This window comes from Macaca mulatta, chromosome 5 (assembly GCF_049350105.2).
Source record: "Macaca mulatta isolate MMU2019108-1 chromosome 5, T2T-MMU8v2.0, whole genome shotgun sequence".
NCBI classification, from domain to species: domain Eukaryota; kingdom Metazoa; phylum Chordata; class Mammalia; order Primates; family Cercopithecidae; genus Macaca; species Macaca mulatta.
In genome coordinates this window covers 7,444,080-7,463,861 of record NC_133410.1, presented here as the reverse complement: position 1 = coordinate 7,463,861, position 19,782 = coordinate 7,444,080, and the positions used below count along the sequence as shown (strand labels likewise).

The window sequence follows — 19,782 nt, the reverse complement described above, 5'->3', positions numbered from 1 at the left end:
AAGGTCTCATGCTGCGTGACTCCATGCATGGAACCACCGGGGCATGGTGAGACTTGAAGCTGGAGAGCGGCAGTGGATGCCAGGGGTGGGGCAGGGGAGGTGGGTGTGGCCTTAAAGGGACAGCCCAGGGTGGCCTTTGTGGTGGTTGACAGCTCTGTGTCTTGATGATGGTGCTGCTGGTTACATGAATGTACATAGGATAAAAATGACAGAGAACTATACGTACATTTTACATCGATGTCAACTTCCTGGTTCTGATCCTGTCTGACAGGAACCATTGGGGGAAACTGAGTGAAAATGGGGAGCAGGGCCCTGAAACTCTCTATACTAGCTTTGTAACTTCTTGTGAATCTAAAATAATTTCAAAATTAGAAGCTTTGGCCAGGCATGGTGGCTCACATCTGTAATCCCAGCACTTTGGATAGCTGGAGAGGAAAACAGGCCCAAAGACAGAGCTATCAGGCGTCCAACACACACAGGCCATGAGAAGGAGCAGTGTCCAGCAAGGGGCCTGCACAGGGGCGCCAGCGGTGGGAGGGAACGAGTCCAGGTGCCAGAAGCCAAGGAAAGAATGTGTTCAGAAGGGTGGGCTGGGGGATCAGAGACCACAGAGAGGTCAGGAGAAACAAAGACAGGGACTCGACCACTTGGAAACATGGGGTCACTATGACCTTGGTAAGTGCTTTCAGTGAAGGCACGGGACAAGGTGCTGTTCCCAATACCAAAGCTCCTTCCACGTCCTGACGCTTCCCATCCATGGCCTCCCAGCACTGTCACACTGAACTACTCGTTCTTCCCTGACCATCCTGCTCGCCCAGGCCACTAAGCCCTTACCCATGAGCTTCCTTCAGCCTGGGGTATATTTCTCCCAGGCTACTCTCTGTCTCTCTCCAGCCCATTCTTTTGGACTCTACATGAGTCTTCCCCGATCCCATCTTCTGGGTCAGGTGTCCCTCGCATTGGTTTTAAGCAACTCTGCTGTAACTGTCCCATTCCTAGTGTGCCTCTGGAACTAGGCTCTTAGGATGAAGTCAGTGACACATGCTTCTCTGTCCCTAGCACTTAATCCAGTTCCTGGAACAGACAGAGTGACCAACATTTGTTGGATACAAGATGGATAAACAGTAACTTCATAAACACCCTGCATATTCACCTCTTCCTGAGGCAGGGGTCTAAACCTTTATAGCTGGGATCCCACCAGTCAATGTAGGGACAGGTCAGCCCATTGTCACAGCCCTTCCAGTTCCAGTAGTCCCCGATCAGTAATCCTCCAGACAAGTCAATTCACTGGGTCAAGTCTTACTAAAATTGGTGACACAAAAAGCATCCACATGGGTCATGAGCTTTGAATGGGATGCCACTATCTACAGACAGAAATGGACCACAAACGAAACACTTTTACACTGCTGGCAGGGATGTAAACTAGTTCAACCACTATGGAAAACAGTATGGAGGTTCCTTAAAGAACTAAAAGTAGAAGTACCATTCGATCCAGCAATCCCACTGCTGGGTATATACCCAAGGAAAAGAAGTCATTATATGAAAAAGACACATGGACATACATGTTTATAGCAGCACAATTCACAACTGCAAACATAATGGAACCAACCTAAGTGCCCATCAATCAACAAGTGGATAAAGAAAACGTGGTACACATACACCATGGAATACTACTCAGCCATAACATGGAATGAAATAATGGCCTTTGCAGCAACTTGGATGGAGCTGGAGGCCATTATTCTAAGTGAAGTAACTCAGGAATGGAAAACGACATATTGTATGTTCTCACTTATGAGCAGGAGCTAAGCTATGAGGATGCAAAGGCATAAGAATGATATAATGGACTTTGGGGACTCAGGGGGAAGAATGAGTGGGGAGGTGAGGGATGAAAGACTACACACTGGGCTGGGTGTGGTGGCTCACACCTGTAATCCCAGCACTTTGGGAGGCCGAGGCGGGTGGACTGTCTGAGGTCTGGAGTTTGAGACCAGTATGGCCAACATAGTAAAACCCTGTCTCTACTAAAAATACAAAAAAATTAGCTGGGCGTGATGGCATGTCCCTGTAATCCTGGCTACTCGGGAGGCTGAGGCAGGGGAATCGCTTGAACCAGGGAGGTGGAGGTTGCAGTGAGCTGAGATCGTGCCACTGCACTCCAGCCTGGGTGACAGAGTGAGACTCCATCTCAAAAAACAAAACAAACAAACAAACAAACAAAAAACCAAAAAAAAACTACACATTGGTACAATGTACACTGCTCGGGTGGTAGGTACACCAAAATCTCAGAAATCACCAATGAAGGACTTATCCATGTAACCAAAACCACCTGTTCCCCAATTAAAATAAAAAAAAAAAAATTAAAGAAACGGACCATAAAGCAACACAGGGACACAGCTCTCTAGGCAGACGAGGGTGACAGAGAGGCCCGGAGTGGCCAGTGGACAGCCTCTCTCCCTACTTTCTCTCTGCTCCTCTCCTCAGGATGAAGGAGCAGCAGGAGGAAGAAGGACAAAGAGAGAAATGGGGAACTGAGCTGCTCTGATGGTTCTTTTCTCTGGTACAAAAAGAAAATGGCAAAACATGGCTTCCATGAGCATTGTTGCTGGCCTTTTTTATGACACAGGGATGCCTTAGGGTATGTGATAAAATCTACAAGCCTTTTCTCCCAAGAAAACTTCAAGTACTGAGTCGTGCAGGGCCTGGTGTGCTTGAATCCTGTGTGGCGGCCCTTTTGTTTCAGAGTTCATTTAGTACCTATTTCTTTTGCAGATCTGCGATGAGCTGGGAGTGAAGTGGCCATCTTCCAGACTGGATGTGCTGGTTCATTTTATGTGTCCATTTGGCTGGGCCACTGTGCCCAGATGCTCAGTTAAGCATTCCTCTTGCTGTTTCTATGGGGGCGTTTTGGGATGAGATTAACATTTAAATTGGTGGACTCTGAGGAAAGTCAATTGCCTGCCATAATGTGGCTGGCCTCGGCCCATCAGCTGAAGGCCTGGAGAGAACAAAAAGGCTGACCAGCCCTGAGCAGAAGATAATCCTTTCAGCAGATGGCCTTGGGATTCGAATTGCACCTCCTTCCTGAGTCTCCAGCCTGCAGGTCAACCCTGCAGAATTTGGACTCACCAGCTTCCACACTCATGGGAGCCAATTCCTTCAATAAATCTCTTTCTCTACAGGGACGCATCCTATCAGTTCTGTTTCTCTGGAGGACTCTTTTTATTACACGGGAGTTGGGAAGAAAGAAATGCAGCTGAGTAGATATTATTGGGCAGACTATACAAAGCACCAAGTTGGGGACAGAGAAAAACAAGAGCCTACCTGCTCCCTGCTGCCCACAGCTTCCGGTCTGGCAGCATTTATTCCTCATAGAGCCAATTCTTCAGCAGAATGCTATTGTTTGAACATTTGTGTCTCTTCCAAAACTCATGTTGAAACTTAACCCCAAATGCCACTGTATTAGGAAGGGGGGCCTTCTGAAGGTGGTGAGGTCATGAGGGCTCTGTCCTCAAGAATGGGATTAGTGTCTTATAAAAGAGCTCCAGGGAACTAGCTTAGCCCTTTTTACCTTCCCATTCCCTCTGCCACATAAGGACACAGCTTTGCTGTCCTCCAGAGGATGCAGCAACAAGGGACCATCTTGGAAGCAGAGAGCAGTTCTCACCAGACCCTGCATCTGCAGGTGCCTTGATCTCGGACTTTCCAGCCTCCAGAATTGTGAGAAAATTGATAAAGCATTTCTATTCTTTATAAATTATCCAGTCTAGGAATTTTATATAGTAGCAGAAACAGACTGAGATGCATACAGAGTTCACAATTTAAAAGGAACCACAATCTAGAAATGAACCTGGGTGAAATTCCACTGGTGACGCTGGCTTTCTGTGAAGTCTCAAAGTAACAAAGAAAAAGGCGGGGGAATCAAAGTTGAGAGTGGGAGATGGCCCAGTTTCGCAGAGACACAGGCCGGAGTGGTCATCTGCCTCAGACCCTTCAGAGCCGGTCAGGAAGAGCCGAATCTGTGCAGCACCACGCTGGGCTGAATCCCAAGCCCGCCACGAGCAGTGGTGAGCTCTCCTACCCTCACCACCCCTCTGTGCCTCAGTCCCTTTATTCATAAAACCGGGGAATCCTGCCTGTTTCCCATCTTTCTGTAAGGATTAAATGAATAACAGACAGAAGTGCCTAGAACAATACTCAGGGTATGGCAGTGTTCAGGAAGCACCAGCTCCTCCCCTGCCCTGTTTGGACACTGTCACTCCAGTGCTAACACTGGCACCTTGTTTGGTACAGTCAACAGAATAATGACCCCTCCCCAAAATGTCCATGGTCCCATCCTGGGACCTGCGAAGATGTCATGTTACAAGGCGAAGGGTACTTTGCAAGTGGGAGTAAGGTTAGGGGCCTTGAGATAGGATGGGCAAGTGGTTATCTTAGATTATCCAGGTGGTTCCAACATAATCACCACGTGGGTCCTTAAAAGCAGAGACCCTCCCTGCTGTGTTAGGTCAGAGAGAGATGTGATGAGGACGCTTGCTGGCTCTGAAGATGAAGAAAGGAGGCCATGAGCCAAGGAATGTAGGTGCCACCAGAAGCCAGGAATATCCCCTGGCTGGCAGCCAGCAAAGAAATAAGGACCTCAGTCCTACAACCACCATGGGCTGAACCCTGCCAATTACTTGAGTGAGCAGGAAACAGATTCTCCCCCTAAAGCTTCTGAAAGGCAGGCAAATCTGCCAACACCTTGAGTTTAGCCTGGAGAAACCCATGTTGGATTTCTGACCTACAGAACATTAAGGTAAGTTTGTAGCTGTGCTAAGCTGCTGTTGGTGGTCATTTGTGACAGCAGTGATAGGAAACGAATCCATTCGGGAAGCTGGGTGTGCCTGTGGACGCAGCCAGCTGGACACGTAAAAGCGCCCCAACTCCTCCTCCCTGCTGACTCCCTTCTCGGAGGCTGGAGAGTAAGTGACTCGCACCTCCCCTGCAGCGAACAGGGCCCAGGGTCAGCTCTCAGGTTGTGAGGGGAATCTGCTGCAGGGACTTGGAGGCATTTGCTTCCTTGATGAGAAAGAACAGACGTGGTGGCAGTTCTTTGACCTCTTACCTCCTTGCTCTGAAAGTTATGGCAGCTGGAACTGTGAGAAGGAACTGTGGAAAGAATCGCAGCACATGACCCTGATATCACTGCATCAGCAAGCACCTCTCCAGAGGCATGTGGCTTGCATTCACCACCGTCTGAAGTCATATTTCCTGCTACTTACAGATACCAGAAGCACAGGAAGCCCATTGCAGGATGTGTATAAAACCTGAATGGTAGCAGGCAGACAGGTACATGACTGCATAAGGCTCAGCGCACAGCCTCAGGGCTCTGTATCAGGAAGGGAGGTGAGTCTGCAGCTCTGGCCAAGGATGAGGAAGGTTGACTGATCTCAACTCAGAGGTGTAGTGTGGGGTGCAGTCTCACTGATTGATGGCTCTGGCCCAGTTTTCTCTTACCCTCTTTGTTCCTGGTAGAACCTACTTTTTGTATATTAAACTTAGTTAAAGATTGAGAAGAAGGAGAATATTTGGGTGCCTGCCAAATCACAGAAAAGACATGACCGGGGCACACGTGATTACGGTTGTGGTTGCCGCCATTAGCACTGATTGAGCGTCCTCTGTGTGCTGGGCCCATGCTAGAGGCTCTGCACACATCTGCTCTGCAGGTTCCAAGGCTGGTTTTTCATCACCATCCTGGAGGTGAGGAAATGTGAATTCTGAGAAAAACATGAAATGACGTGCTGGCAAGGGGCGGCCTCAGACCTGGCCAGTCGGTTCTCACCTGGCTGCACAGGGTTGCGAAGGTGTCTGCCTCCATATTTTCCAGCAAGTCTTCTAGCACGACACTGTTCTGTTGCTCCTCTCTCAGACTGGAGTGAAAATAAAATATACGTGAGTTCGGTTTTGTTATAAAGTAATACTATGGGATGTTACAAAGTTATACTATGAGATCATCTAGTTACTTAAATAACAAAGAAGCACACATCTAAGCCACATGATTTTAAAAATATGTCCACAGAAAGAGATGGCCAGAAAGACTGCCTTCTTTTTCTTGCCTAGGCTAGTTTGCAAATAACGTGTCAAGGAGGGTCCCCCAGGAGGAAGGCTCCTCAAAGTGAAAAGTTTCATGGGAGCTATAAGGAGACTTTCCTATAGCTTTACAGGCCGATCTCTGTGATGCTGCTTTGAAAACTCTGCATCAGTCCTCATGGTGATGACCAAGAAGACTGGGGTCTACACCCACCATGTGCCCTTGGGTTGAAGTGGACCCAGAATCAAAGGATGGCACCTTTTCACATGAGGCTTCCTGATGCCCACACGAGGGGGTCTGCTTAACACATGCCTTGGCCAATTCAAGTCAGCTTCCTGAATCTGCCTCACGCTCTTACTGGCTAATACACCCCAAATCTTCTGCAGGTGCAAATCAAATCAAAAGTTTGATCACAAGTCATCTCCTCCAGGAGCATATGAATACTATATGCCCTAAAATCCCAGGTTAAATCAAATCAATACAGATTGAGCCCCCTCACAATTATTTCAATGGGACAGAACTGCACTTTGATGCATTTACACAGAAGAGTGTGGTAGGATAAAAGAAAATAATCTGTAATCTGAAATTTGGTCTATTTCCTTCCAATTACTGTGTATGCGAGTGTTTGCAAAAATTAACCACACTGTGTATAGACTTTGCCTCCAATCCTTTCCATGTCCATTTTTTATTCACAGTGGAAAATTATGAAGCTGTTAAAAATTGTGTTTTTCCAAGGATTCTTAATGCCCCAGCCAAGGCTAAGTGTCTAATGTGAATTGAAAAACAATATAAAGAACAACAAAAAGACTAGGGGTCTGTCTGTCTTATAATTTTACAAAAGCAGAATATAAAATACTACGTTTACGGTAAAATTGGAATAAGGCCTGTAATCTAGTCCGCTGTCTTGTTACAATGTCAATTCATGTACCGTGATTATGTCAGATGTTACCGAGAAGGAGAGCTGGGGGAAGGGTATATGGCGCTCTCCCTACTATCTTTGTAACTTCTTGTGAGTCTATATTTCAAAATAAAAAGTTTAAAAATATTATGTTTAGTAAAATGTCAATGATATTAAATTTAAAAAAGAAGGGTGTCAGGGAAGAAGGAGTACGCTACAAAGCTAGCAGCTCGTGTGGAGCAATGGGATGACACCTTAGGCAAGAGGGTGAGAGCCCAGGTGTGTGCGGTCGGGCTGAGTTGGAGATGCAGGTTCTCCAGGCCTGCTGGGGACTAATATCTTCGGGTACCATGGGGCACACAGCGTACCTCTGCTGATGTTGCTCCAGTAACGTCTGGCTCTTGCTCAGGGCTTGCTGCAGGACAGTAGAGACCTGTCTTTCAGAATCCACCTCCCCAGGTTCGTTCAGAATCCCGGGCCCATCGGCCACCCACTGCTGCCAGCTCGCCAGGGCCTGCTGCTGCTGGGCCGCCTCCTGCTGCACCAGCTGGTCCTCCAGCTTCCTCTCCAGCTCCTGGAGCTCCTACACAAGGAGGGGGCAGAGGGTGAACCCCACTGCACAAGGCGGATGGGCTGCAGGGCAAAATCTGACCTCCTGGGTGTCTCGCTACAAGCCTGGCATGACCCTATCTTGCCTGGTTCCCCATCCAGCTGTGCCACGTGGTGCAATGTGAGTGCACCACGATCGCTCACCCCTGTGTCACCTCCATGCCTCCACATAGGCCGTTCCCTCCACCTGCAGTGCCTTTCTCTGTCTGCCTGACCAATCCCCAGTCTTGTTTCACCCCTCAGCTTAAGAAAAACCTCCTTGGTGAAGGGCTCCTCAGTGAAAGGATCCCTGAGTTCCTTGGGAGACAAAGATGCCCTCTCCTCACGTGCCCACTCACTACCCCTTGCATGCACTCCGTTTCCTGTCACCTGAAATCACTGTCCTGTGCTTTTCTGCTAGAGTGTGAGCTCTTTGAGGGCAGGGCTGTGTCTCCTTCTCCCTGTCTGCAAAGTGCCTGGTGGCTGGCACCTGTCACTGCATATGGTGGGGTATCTGCATGCACCCACCATGAATGAAAGCCAAGTTGGAACACAGCAACCATGGCTAACACCACCATTACCGTCAGGGTCCTGGGCACTGCTCTGTGTACTTTTCATACATGAATCTCACTGAACCCTTATAACAACCCTTCAGAATATATACTGTTAGTTCTCTTGCTTTATAGGTAAAGAAACAGGCAGACAGAGTTAAATTAATTTGCCAGATGATGCAACTATTGAGTGGCAGATCCAGAATTTGAAGCCAGGCTAGCTGGCTCTGAAACTGTGTTCTTAACCACTAGTCTACACTGTCTCTTCTTGGCCAAACAGAAGGAATCTGCATTCTTAGGCCACCAGGATTAGATAATCTCACACAAGAAACTGTCCACAGCCTGCTTAGGTGGGTGGTGAGGGGAGGCAGGAGGGCCCCAGGCCTTGGAGAATGCAGGTACATTTAACCCAGTATTTACCAGATTGGTCAGTACTATAATTAGGACTGGAAGGTGGACAGGGTGTTAAATCCTAAGAGGCCTTGGTTGGACTTCACCAGGGGAGGATGGTCCTTGATCCTCCTAAATAGGTACAAAATGGTCTGCCTTTCTGCAGAGAGGCCAAAGCTTGCATCAAACACTCAAAAGGGTCTCAAAGCCCCCTAAAGACTGAAACACTATCCAAGAACCATGACAGAAGAAAATCAGCCAGAGACAGACTGCATCTCTTGGTAGCATGGAGAGCCTTCTATCCTACCCAGGCATTTGGGTGCTGAGCCTTCGAGAACTCCTGAGCAGGGCTCGTAGTATGCTGCGACGTGGAACTATGACTATCCCTCTCGCTGCAGCATCCCACAAGGAAACACAGTCCAGTGGAGTTCCAGCAGTATGTGCTGTCATGCTGTCAGCACGGCCAGGAGCTGGAGGCAGAGATCCCACTTCTACCCAGATGCCAGCCCCAGCCCACCTCGAGGAGAAGGGAGGCTCACATCTGAGCCTGTCTGTGTCACCAGAGGAACAGTGGAACATACAGAGCTTTTCAAGCACCAGGAGAGCCCTGGTCAGGAATAGAATATAAGGTGGAAATATGTCCCATGGTTTATAATCTGCTGATGGCGTCCCCAAACCCCTGCACCCTTCCACCTGCCTGCCACCTGGCACAACTGGAATCCAAAACTTGGTTCTGGAATTGTCTTCCCTAACAGCTGATCTCCTCGCCAGATTTTAAATGCTGAGGGCAGGGACTCAGGGGCATCGCTGACGTGTTCTCCTTTCTCCCCAGCAGTCAGCACAGTGCACGGCTCATGGAAGAAGAAACAGCAACAATAATAACAATGACAATGATGAGGGGGATGACGGCAGCTGGCATTTACTGAATGCCAATATGGTGCCAGATTGTATCAGCAGATTATAAAAGTTACATGTATTAGTGGTTTAATCTTCAAAAAATAACACAAGATAGGAATTTTTTTGTCATCTAATTTTATATATAAGGTAACTGAAGTAAGAGACTATAATGGAATCTCCTGAAATCACAGAGCTGGGCAAGAGGCAGAGTCGGGGTGATTTCAGGTGTCTCTGACTCTGGGTCCCATCACTCAGCTCTAATGCCCTTAGTAATCACTCCACAGGTATCTGCTGAATGAATGGATATACAGATGTTGATGATGGAGGGAAGCGTGGATGAAAGGAGGGAAAAGGGATGGAGGGGAAGAAAGACACAGAGAGAGAGAGGGAGAGAAAGAGAGATAATAGGTAGATTGGGGGATTCAGGGGTGAGTGAGACATGAAAACTCACTGTCTAGTGAGGGTGAGACTCATGTCAACAGTTGCAGAGATGAGAAATGACATCATCTGCTTTGGGATGGAGGGTTACGGGAGCTGGAAGAGACCAGCTCTGCCAGAGGGAATCATGGATGGCTTCACAGAGGAAGTAACATTTGGGTTTGTCTTAGAATATGGAGAGGAGTCTTCAAGGAGGTACAGCAGAAGCATTCTAGGCAGAGGTCCTTCAAAGGGACACATGCCTGAATGTGTCTCCAATGCTCAGGGGGCAGCAAGAAGGTCTAAGGGCTAAAATGCAGGATCTGAGAGAGGGAGCGGTGAAAGGTGGGATTTTTTAATGTAGAGCTGGGGATGGGGCTGTGAATCATCACTTTTATTTTTCAGAAACATCCCCTTGGTCACCGTGCAGAGGGGTAACTAGAGTAGGGAGAAAGGGAGGTAAGCAGAAATTGAAGTTAGGACAGGAGCATGGGCTTTGGAGGGAGGTTTAAAGTCTGCTTTTCAGCTGTGGGACCTTGGTGAAATGACTTAACCTTCCTAAGCCTCAGCTCCTCTATCTGTAGAGTGGGTATGAAAACATCATGGGATGGACATGAGGTTTAAACACTTAGCCCACTGCTTTGGACATAACGAGAGCTCCACTGATGCTGGCTAATATCAAGGTTATTTCTGTTGTTCCGGTCTAGATACATCAGACTAGTGAAGCTGAGCAGCCAAAGGTGGAAATGAGAAAACCCAGGCAGAATCAACAGATGGTGGCCAGTGGTACGTGGGAAGAAAGGCAGAGGGAAGATCAGAAGATGCCAAGGCTGGGCGCAGTGGCTCACGCCTGTAATCCCAGCACTTTGGGAGGCCAACGTGGGAGGATCACTTGAGGTCAGGAGTTCAAGACCAGCCTGGCCAACATGGCCTTGTCTCTACTAAAAATACAAAATTAGCTGGGCATGGTGGTACATGCCTATAGTCCCAGCTACTCGGGAGGCTGAGGGAGGACAATCAATTGAACCCAGGAGGTGGAGGTTGCAGTGAGCTGAGATCACACCACTGCACTCCAGCCTGGGTGACAGTGACTCTGTCTCAAAACAATAAACAAAGAAGAAGATGCCAAGTGAGGCTCAGGAAAGTAAACACACAATTTAAACTGAAATGCAAATACAGTGGGTACCATTTGTTTGGGGTCACATTATCTGTTAGGAGTAAGTCTATCCCATTTAAATTTGCCTATCATTGTCACTTGGCCCTCTGATCCAACTAAGCCTTGCATATGTTCCAAGTTCGCAAAATGAGTCTAAATCTTTCATCAGATGAGGTGCACTTGATACAGTTTTCTTAGGAGTAATTTCTTCCAAAGCATTCTATTTCATGCTTTTTTAATTCTCCTGAATGTTTAACAGCCTAAAAGCCCATTCCCAATAGGAAAGTGGTTTACACAGAATGAGCAAATTGCAGAATGCAAGTCTAATATCTGGAACAAAACAACAGGCTGTCTTCATTTCAAATGCAAACTCAAGTAAGGGTGCAATAATCATATGCATTGCCTTACCACCCATTTAATAATACGGCATCATCTGATTTATCAGCTGCTCCCAACTCAGGACACACTAACTCTGTTCTAAACAAACTGGAGGCAGGAGTTACTCAAGAGTTTTAAGATAAAAAATGTAAGTGTTGTACTCTCCAATTATTATACGAATAGAAATCAGTGTGGTTTGAAGTAAAAAGCACAACTATGTGTTTTAGGGCTGTACTGAGGGTGTTTCTTGGGCACTTAGGATGAGCAGATGAATCATGCACTGAAGGCTAAATGTTCCTGGTGTCTCCCTCTGCCCCTAACTCACTAAATGACCCTGGACCTGCTCTTCCCTCTGCAGGCTCTATTTCCTCCATCTGGAATTCAGGGCAGTGATCTGCCTCCATGCTAACCACCTCGAGTGTAATACTTGCTGTGGGCTTTGGAGGTTTCCTTCTATTATTAATTTGCTACGGAGTTTTATCTTGAATGGGTGTTAAATTCAGTTAAGGACTGATATGGTTTGGATTTGTGTCCCCACCCAAATCTCATGTTGAACTGTAATCCCCAGTGTTGGAGGTGAGGCCTGCTGGAAGGTGATTGGATCATGGGGGTGGATCCTTCATGAATGGTTTAGCGCCATCCCTTTGGTGCTGTTCTTGTGAGAGTGAGTGAGTTATAATGAGATCTGGTTGTTTAAAACTGTGTAACACCTCCTCCACTCTCTCTTCCTTTTGCTCCAGCCATGAAAGATGTGCCTCCTTTCCCTCTGCCTTCTGCCATAATTGTAAGTTTCCTGAGGTTTCCACAGAGGCTGAGCAGATGCATCATGCTTCCTGTACAGCCTGCAGAATTATAAGCCAATTAAACCTCCTTTTGTTACAAATCACCCAGTCTCAGGTACTTCTTTATAGCAATGTGAGAACAGACTAACACAGAAAATTGGTACTGAGGAGTGGGCACCGCTACAACAATACTTGCAAATGTGAAAGCAGCTTTGGAATTGGGTAACCAAAGGAGGTTGGAAGAGTGTGGAGGGCTCAGAAGACCGAAAGATGAGGGAAAGTTTGGAACTTCCTAGAGACTTGTTACATTGTTGTGACCAAAATGCTGATTGTAATATGGACAATGAATTCTAGGCTGAGGAAGTCTCAGATGGAGATGAGGAACTCATTGGGAACTGGAGTAAAGGTCACTTTTGCCATGCTGTAGCAAAGAGACTGGTGGCATTTTGCCCCTACTCTAGAGATCTATGGAATTTTGAATTTGAGAGTGATGATTTAGGGTATCTCGTGGAAGAAATTATCTAGCAGCAAATCATTCAAGGTATGACCTGGCTGCTTCTAACAACCTATGCTCATATGTGTGAGCAAAGAAATGACCTGAAACTGGACCTTATATTTAAAAGGGAAGCAGAGTGTAAAAGTGTGGGAAATTTGCAGCCCACCATAGCTAAGAGAATGGGAAAAAGACCTTAAAAGCATTTCAGAGACCTTCACGGCAGCCCTTTAATCACAGCCCCAGAGGCCTAGGAGATAAGAATGGTTTCTTGGGCCAGGCCCAGTGCCCCGCTGCCCTGTGCAGCCTTGGGACCTTGCTCCCTGCCTCCAGCCTCAGCTTAAAGGACCCCAGGTGCAGCTTGGACCACTGCTCACAAGATGCAAACTGTAAGCCTTGGCATCTTCCATGTGGTGTTAAGCCTGCAGGTGCACAGAATGAAAGAGTTGGGTCTTGTGAGCCTCCGCCTAGATTTCAGAGGATATATGGAAAAGCCCCAATGTCCAGGCACAAGCCTTCTGCCAGGGCAGAGCCCTCATGGAGAACCTCTACTAGGGCAGTGTGGAAGGGAAATGTGGGGTTGGAGCCCCCACACAGAGTCTCCACTGGGACACTGCCTAGTGGAGCTGTGATAAGGGGGCCACTACCCTCTAGACTCTGGAATGGCAGATCCACTGACAGCTTGCATCCTGTGCCTAGAAATACTGCAGATACTCAATACCAGCCCTTGAGAGCAGCTGTTGGGGCTGAATCACAGGGGCTGAGCTGCCCAAGCTTTGGGAGGCCATCCCTTGGACCAGCATGACCTGAATATGAGACATGGAGTCTAAGGAGATTATTTTGGAACTTTAAGATTTGATGACTACCATCTGCATTTCAGACTTGCCTGGGGCCTGTAACTGCTTCTTTTGGCCAATTTCTCCCTTTTGGAACAGGAATATTTACCCAATGCCTATGGCTCCATTGCATCATTGGAAGTAACTAACTTGTGTTTTAATTTATAGGCTCATAGGCGGAATGGGCTTACATTGTCTCAAATGAGACTTTGGAATTTTGAGTTAATGCTGGAATGAGTTAAGACTCTGGGGGACTGCTGGGAAGGCACAATTATATCTTGAAATGTGAGAAGAACATGGTATTTGGGTGGGGGTACATCTCATGTCGAACTGTAATCCCCAATGTTGCAGGTGGAGCCTGGTGGGAAGTGACTGGATCACGGGGGTCCTTCATGAATTGTTTAGCACAATCCCTTTGGTGCTCTTCTCGTGATGGAGTTATTATGAGATCTGGTTGTTTAAAAGTGTGTGGCACCTCTCCCTACTTCTCTTCCTCCTGCTCTGGCTATGTAAGACATGCCTGCTTCCCCTTTACCTTCTACCATGATTGTAAGTTTCCTGAGTCCTCCCCAGAAGTTAGGCAGATGCATCATGCTTCCTGTATAGCCTGTGGAATCATGAGCCGATTAAACCTCTTTCCTTTATAAATTACCCAGTCTCAGGGTATTTCTTTATAGTAATGCAAGAATAGACTAATATAAAGACTTATTCTCTATATACTAAAATGATCATGAGTCACTCCCCTTTAATTTGTTAATCAGGTGAATTTTGTAAATGGATGTTTTAATGTTAAACCAACCTTATCTTCCTAGAATAAACCCAACCTGTCCATAATGTATTAATTTTTTATAGATGGCTGTATCCTGCTATTTTGTTTTCAAATGGTACATCTATGTTCACATGCAAGATTGAAGTACAATTGTTCTTTCTGGTGCTGTTCATGTCTGGTTTTGGTGTTAAAGTTATCTAGCATGATAAAATGAGTTGAGGAATATTCCCGATTTTTCTAACACCAGGAATAATTAATATATGAGATTGGCAAAATACCTTAAACTTTGGCAATGAGTTGGGTGTCTTTTGTGTGGGTTTGGAAGATTTTAAAGTACTGAATCAATTTCTTTCATGACAACAGGGTTATATAGACATTTTTTTTTTCTACTTGAGCCAATTTTGGTGATTTGCATTTTTCTAGTTTTTGAATTCATTTCAGTTTTTGAATTCATCTGTATAAAGTTGTTGACAACATTCTCTTATTTAAAAAACTCTACTTCATCTATAGTCATGTTGCTTTTTATATTCTTAATATTATTGTCTTTTATATTTCTTAATGGTTGCTCTTGCCAAGGGTTTGTATATTTTATTAGACTTTTCTCAAAAAAATCTCTTCACTTTCTCAATTCTATGGTAGTTTTGTTTTTTATTTTGTTTATGCTGTATTTCAGAAGAAACACACTTTTTTTTTTTTTTTTTAGGGAAACTTGCTCTGTCTCACCCAGGCTGTAGTGTAGTGGCATGAACTCAGCTCCCTGCAGCCTCCACCTCCTGGGTTCAAGCAATTCTCCTGTCTCAGTCTCCAGAGTAGCTGGGACTACAGGCATGTGCCACCACACCAGGATAATTCTGTATTTTTAGTAGAGACAGGGTTTCACTGTGTTGGCCAGGCTGGTCTTGAACTCCTGACCTCAGGTGATCCACCCGCCTCAGCCTCCCAAAATGCACATACTTTTAAACATATATTTATTGAGGTATAATTTCTGTATGTTTTAGAAGAAACATGGTGTAAACAAAATAAAAAACAATACATGTGTTATTTTCCCCCTTTTTATATAATCTTAATTGTGAGCCTTTCTTCTTTTCTAATATCAGTTTAGGGCACAAATTTTCCTCTTAAAATTGCTTTAGCTGAATTTTACACAATTTCATATATCACAGTTATTCTTTGTATTTTTAAATTTCCATTATGTTATCCTTGACCTGTAAACTATTCAAAAGCATGTTTTAAAATAAATTTGTAAAATTGGTTTTTTCTAAAATTTTGATTTTTTTTTCTAAAATCAACCTCTAAAATTGAATTTTTTTTTTTTTTTTTTTTTGAGATGGAGTCTTGCTCTGTCACTCAGGCTGGAGTGCAGTGGCACAATCTCGGCTCACTGCAAGCTCCGCATCCTAGGTTCACACCATTCTCCTGCCTCAGCCTCCTGAGTAGCTGGGACTACAGGAGCCTGCCACCACACCCAGCTAATTTTTTGTATTTTTAGTAGAGACGGGGTTTCACTGTATTAGTCAGGATGGTCTCGATCTCCTGACCTCATGATCTGCCCGCCTCAGCCTCCCGAAGTGCTGGGATTACAGGCATGACCCACCGTGCCTGGCCTAAAATTGATTTTTCAAAATCAATTTAAAAATTTCCAAAGTCCAAATTATGGACACTTTATAATCATCTTTTTAAAAATGAATTAAACTTAATTTCCCCTTGTCAAAAGGTATTAAAATAATATTGTATAGTCAATTATTTTTAACTGTTCTGATGTGTGCTGGAGATATATATTCATTATTTTTTGGCTATAAGATTATTTATATGTGCATTAAAACACCTTGTTAATTGTGTTGTTTAGTTCATCTATATCTTTACCTGTGTTTCATTTGATCAATAAATCAACCACTGACAGAAGTATGCTGAAATTTCCCACTATGATGACAGATTTATCAATTTCTCCCTGTTCTAGCAATTGTTCTTGTTGTTATTTTGAGTCTTTTATTAAATATATGCAATTTAAACTCACTATATGCTCCAGGTGAATAAAATTTTTAAATCACACCTGTAATCCAAGAACTTTGGGAGGCCAAGGCGGGAGGATCATTTGAGCCCAGCTGAGATGGGGTAAAACCCCATCTCTACAAAAAATACCAAAAAAAAAAAAAAAAAAAAAAAAGCTGGGTATGATGGCACATGCCCATGTGGTCCCAGCTACTTGGAGGGGTGACGTGGGAGGATTGCCTGAGCCCAGGAGGTCAAGGCTGCAGCGAGCCAAGATTGGGCCATTGCACTCCAGCCTGCTCGACAGAGGAAGACTCTGTCTGAAAAACAGAAAAAAAAAAAAAAAATTTAAATCATTTTTGTAATATCTTTAACAATTTCACAAATTATTATTATTTTAGATTCTGTGTTGATAATTTGGATCTCTAAAGTATTCAGGGATCGTAATCTGGCTTTGTTTGTTTCTCCTGTATGCAGGTCATCTTGCCTTGCTTCTTTATGTGTTCGGTGACTTTCTTCTTCAATTGAGAGCTCACATTCGGCTGAACTTGATCTATGGAAATCCTGAGCTACTCCACTGAGAATATTTTTTTTCTGGAGAGGATCTGTCTTTGCATGCAGACAGTGAACTAACCTGGAATTATTTTAATTTATCACCTCGGAGATTTCGTGACTGGATGGCTAAAACGCATTTGGATTCGTTCTTCATGTTAGCAGAGGCCTTCGATTAAAAACTCACAGGAAGAGCTTCACCTGGAGCAGGTGTGGAGATGGGTTCTGCCAGCAGGCAGCTTTCTCCTCCCACCCCTCGCTGGGTGTTCTCACTAACTGAGACATCCCACAGCCTCATCTCCCACTCCTCTAAAATTAATCCCAAGTCTCTGTGCTGCAGGTTTCAGCCTTTGTTCCGAGGTAAACCTGGCTCCTGAAGTTGCCCCCACTTATCTCCGTGAGTTCACCTTATCTAGGATATATCTTGCATATCTTCAGGGATTTTCTTCCATAGGCCCTTGTGAGCTCACAAAGCATTAAAAATATGTTCATTTTTATATGTCCAGCATCTGGCTATTTTGTGCTGGAATTACTTACAATGCTTTTGCTTCCTTTCTATCCCTGAAATAGTTGTTACAGTGCAGGGTGCATAGTGTCTGCCCACTCCCGAAATACTTTTAGACTTTTCAGCATCTACTATTGCTACGTTTTAAAGAAAGTAATGGGAACCTCACATGGCAAACTCAACTGGTGTAGTCCATAGACATGACATAATGGGTTGAAGTCAGAAACAGATTCCATTCCTGGCTCCTTTCACAATCAGTCATGTGGTCTTCACAAAGAACTTGACCTGCCATCTGCCCCAATCTCAGTTTCTTTACCTGAGAACTAAGTATAATAACAAGATCTACTTTACTGCACAGCTAAATGATGAATATAATGACAAACAGCGTAATTGTAAAGTAGCATAAAATTGTACCTTCTTATTAATTATGCTTCAGTAATAATCTTAAGTATAACTAAGTAAAGAATTACGTACACTTAAGTGAGAGCATGTCTATTCACAACTTAGTAGCGCTTCCCTCCCCACTCTAGGGTTTCAATAAATGTGAGGGGTTTTTTCCTCACTATATGTAATTATGATAATAATATATAATAAATGAAATTCTAAAATCTACACATAAAAGACCTAAAATTAGTCACCAAAACAGTTATTACAATAGCTTTTGTTTTATGGATATACCTCGCACATTTTGGAAAGAATGTAGCACATTGCGATAACGCTAATAACTAGAATTTTTAAAATAATAAATAACCCAATATATTGTTGCATTTAGGATGTGCTAATTGGAAGATACACTGTTGTCCTCCCTAGTATAACGAAAGAAACAATACTGCCAATGAAACCATGGCAACTGCCAAGGTTCAGAGATGTTAAAATCCAAAAGGGTTGCTTCTCAGAGCAATGAAATAGAGCCATCTTTGGTTGAGAGAGTGCAAAGTACTCTCCAATAAGTCACTTCATTTAATCCTCATCACAACCCTGCAGCATAGACAGGACAGGGGTTGCAGCCTATTCCACAGGGGAAGATGCAGAGGTAGGTACCAGAAAGAACCAGCTCTGTCTGCCTCTCCTTCCCAGCGCCTGCACTCACCCGGCTGTGCGATTCCAGGATCTGCGTGCAGGCCGACTTGGTCAGCATCTCAGACGCACTTAGCTCTTCCAGGAGCAAGTCCTGGATGCTGAGGAGGGCGGTGTAGGCTGACAGGGTCTCGGTCACCCGGGCCGCCTTCTGGAACTGCAGAGCAACAAGCGACTGTGCAAAGCCTCCCTCCTGTGCCTCCAGCCGCTGCACTCTCTCCCGCAGCAATTCCCCTCGAACCTGGAAGGGGACAGGAATGGACCCAAACCCAAAGAACAGTGAGTAGAGGAGGGTGGAGGAGAACAGTCTTTCAGAGTTCACAGACCTGGGATTCTGAGGACCACCAAAGGTTTACAATGGAGATGCACTGGGAACCTGGAGGGAGCAACATCAGACAAGACTGTCCCTGCTTATGAAGACTCCAGGAGGGTTGGGGAGCCCAGCCATCCTTCATTCCATACATATCATCCTCAAGAGTCACCCGAGCCCATCGCTCTCCTGAAAACACTTCTAAGTCTTTCCATGTCCTAGCGGATGGAAGTTCAACTCCTTAGCATGGGATCCAAGGAGCTCCCTACGCCAATCCCAGCCAAGGTCCCCCTGGACAGGTCTGGTCTGTTCTTCTGCCCCTTGCCCACTCACACATGCACATCTGGGACTCCCATTCTCAACTGCGCACTGTGCCCTACACGCCATGCGCTTTGTGTCTGTGGTTCGTGCTCTCTGAAATGACTGAAATGTCCTCCTATCCTCCCTTCCTGAAATTCTACTATTTGTCCTTTGGGTCTATGGTTCCCTCTGAAGCGGTCTCACTTCTCTTTGTTTGTTTTGTTCCATATAGACTTCAAGCCAGGTGCCCAGGGTTTACTTGACCTCAGGCAAATCATTAAGCTCTGCATGCCTATGCGTCTTCATCTATACAGTGGAGAAAATAATACCATCCAACACAGAGTAGTTGTTGTTTTAATCAAAACAGCTTTATTGCGGTATAACTTCTGTACAATAAGCTGCACATATTTACAGTACACAATGCGATAAATTTTGACATATTTCTACCCCTATGAAACCATCACCACAACCAGGGTAGTGAACACATCCATGTTCTTGATAAACCTACCCCCTGCCCCCAACTTAGCAACCACTGATGTGTTTTCAGTTACAATCGACGAGTCTACATTTTCTAGTTTTTTTTTTTTTTAATAAGGGGAAATCATACAGTATGTATTTTTTTGTCTAGCTGTTTTTCTTTTTTTTTTTTTTGAGACAGCGTCTTACTCTGTCACCCAGGCTGAAGTGCAATGGTACAATCTCGGCTCACTGCAACCTCCGCCTCCTGGGTTCAAGCGATTTTCCTGCCTCAACCTCCTGAGTAGCTGGGATTACAGGCGTGCACCACCATGCCCGGCTAATTTATGTAATTTTAGTAGAGATGG

At 45.2% G+C, this 19,782-nt stretch overlaps 1 protein-coding gene across 11 annotated transcripts in view; it reads right to left on the bottom strand.

The window, feature by feature from the left end:
• The window catches only part of EVC2 (EvC ciliary complex subunit 2), a 184,915-nt gene that overhangs the window by 44,025 nt on the left and 121,108 nt on the right, over positions 1-19,782 (bottom strand). For all 11 annotated transcript variants that reach the window (XR_013417755.1, XR_013417754.1, XR_013417756.1 and 8 more), the window contains 3 exons: positions 18,362-18,589; positions 7,337-7,551; positions 5,822-5,909 (listed from right to left, as the gene is read on the bottom strand). Coding sequence is in view for 4 of the 11 variants with exons in the window: in XM_078003153.1 (XP_077859279.1) it covers positions 5,822-5,909; positions 7,337-7,551; positions 18,362-18,589 (531 nt within the window). In the remaining 7 variants the exon portion in view is untranslated. The remainder of the gene's footprint in view (positions 1-5,821; positions 5,910-7,336; positions 7,552-18,361; positions 18,590-19,782) is intronic.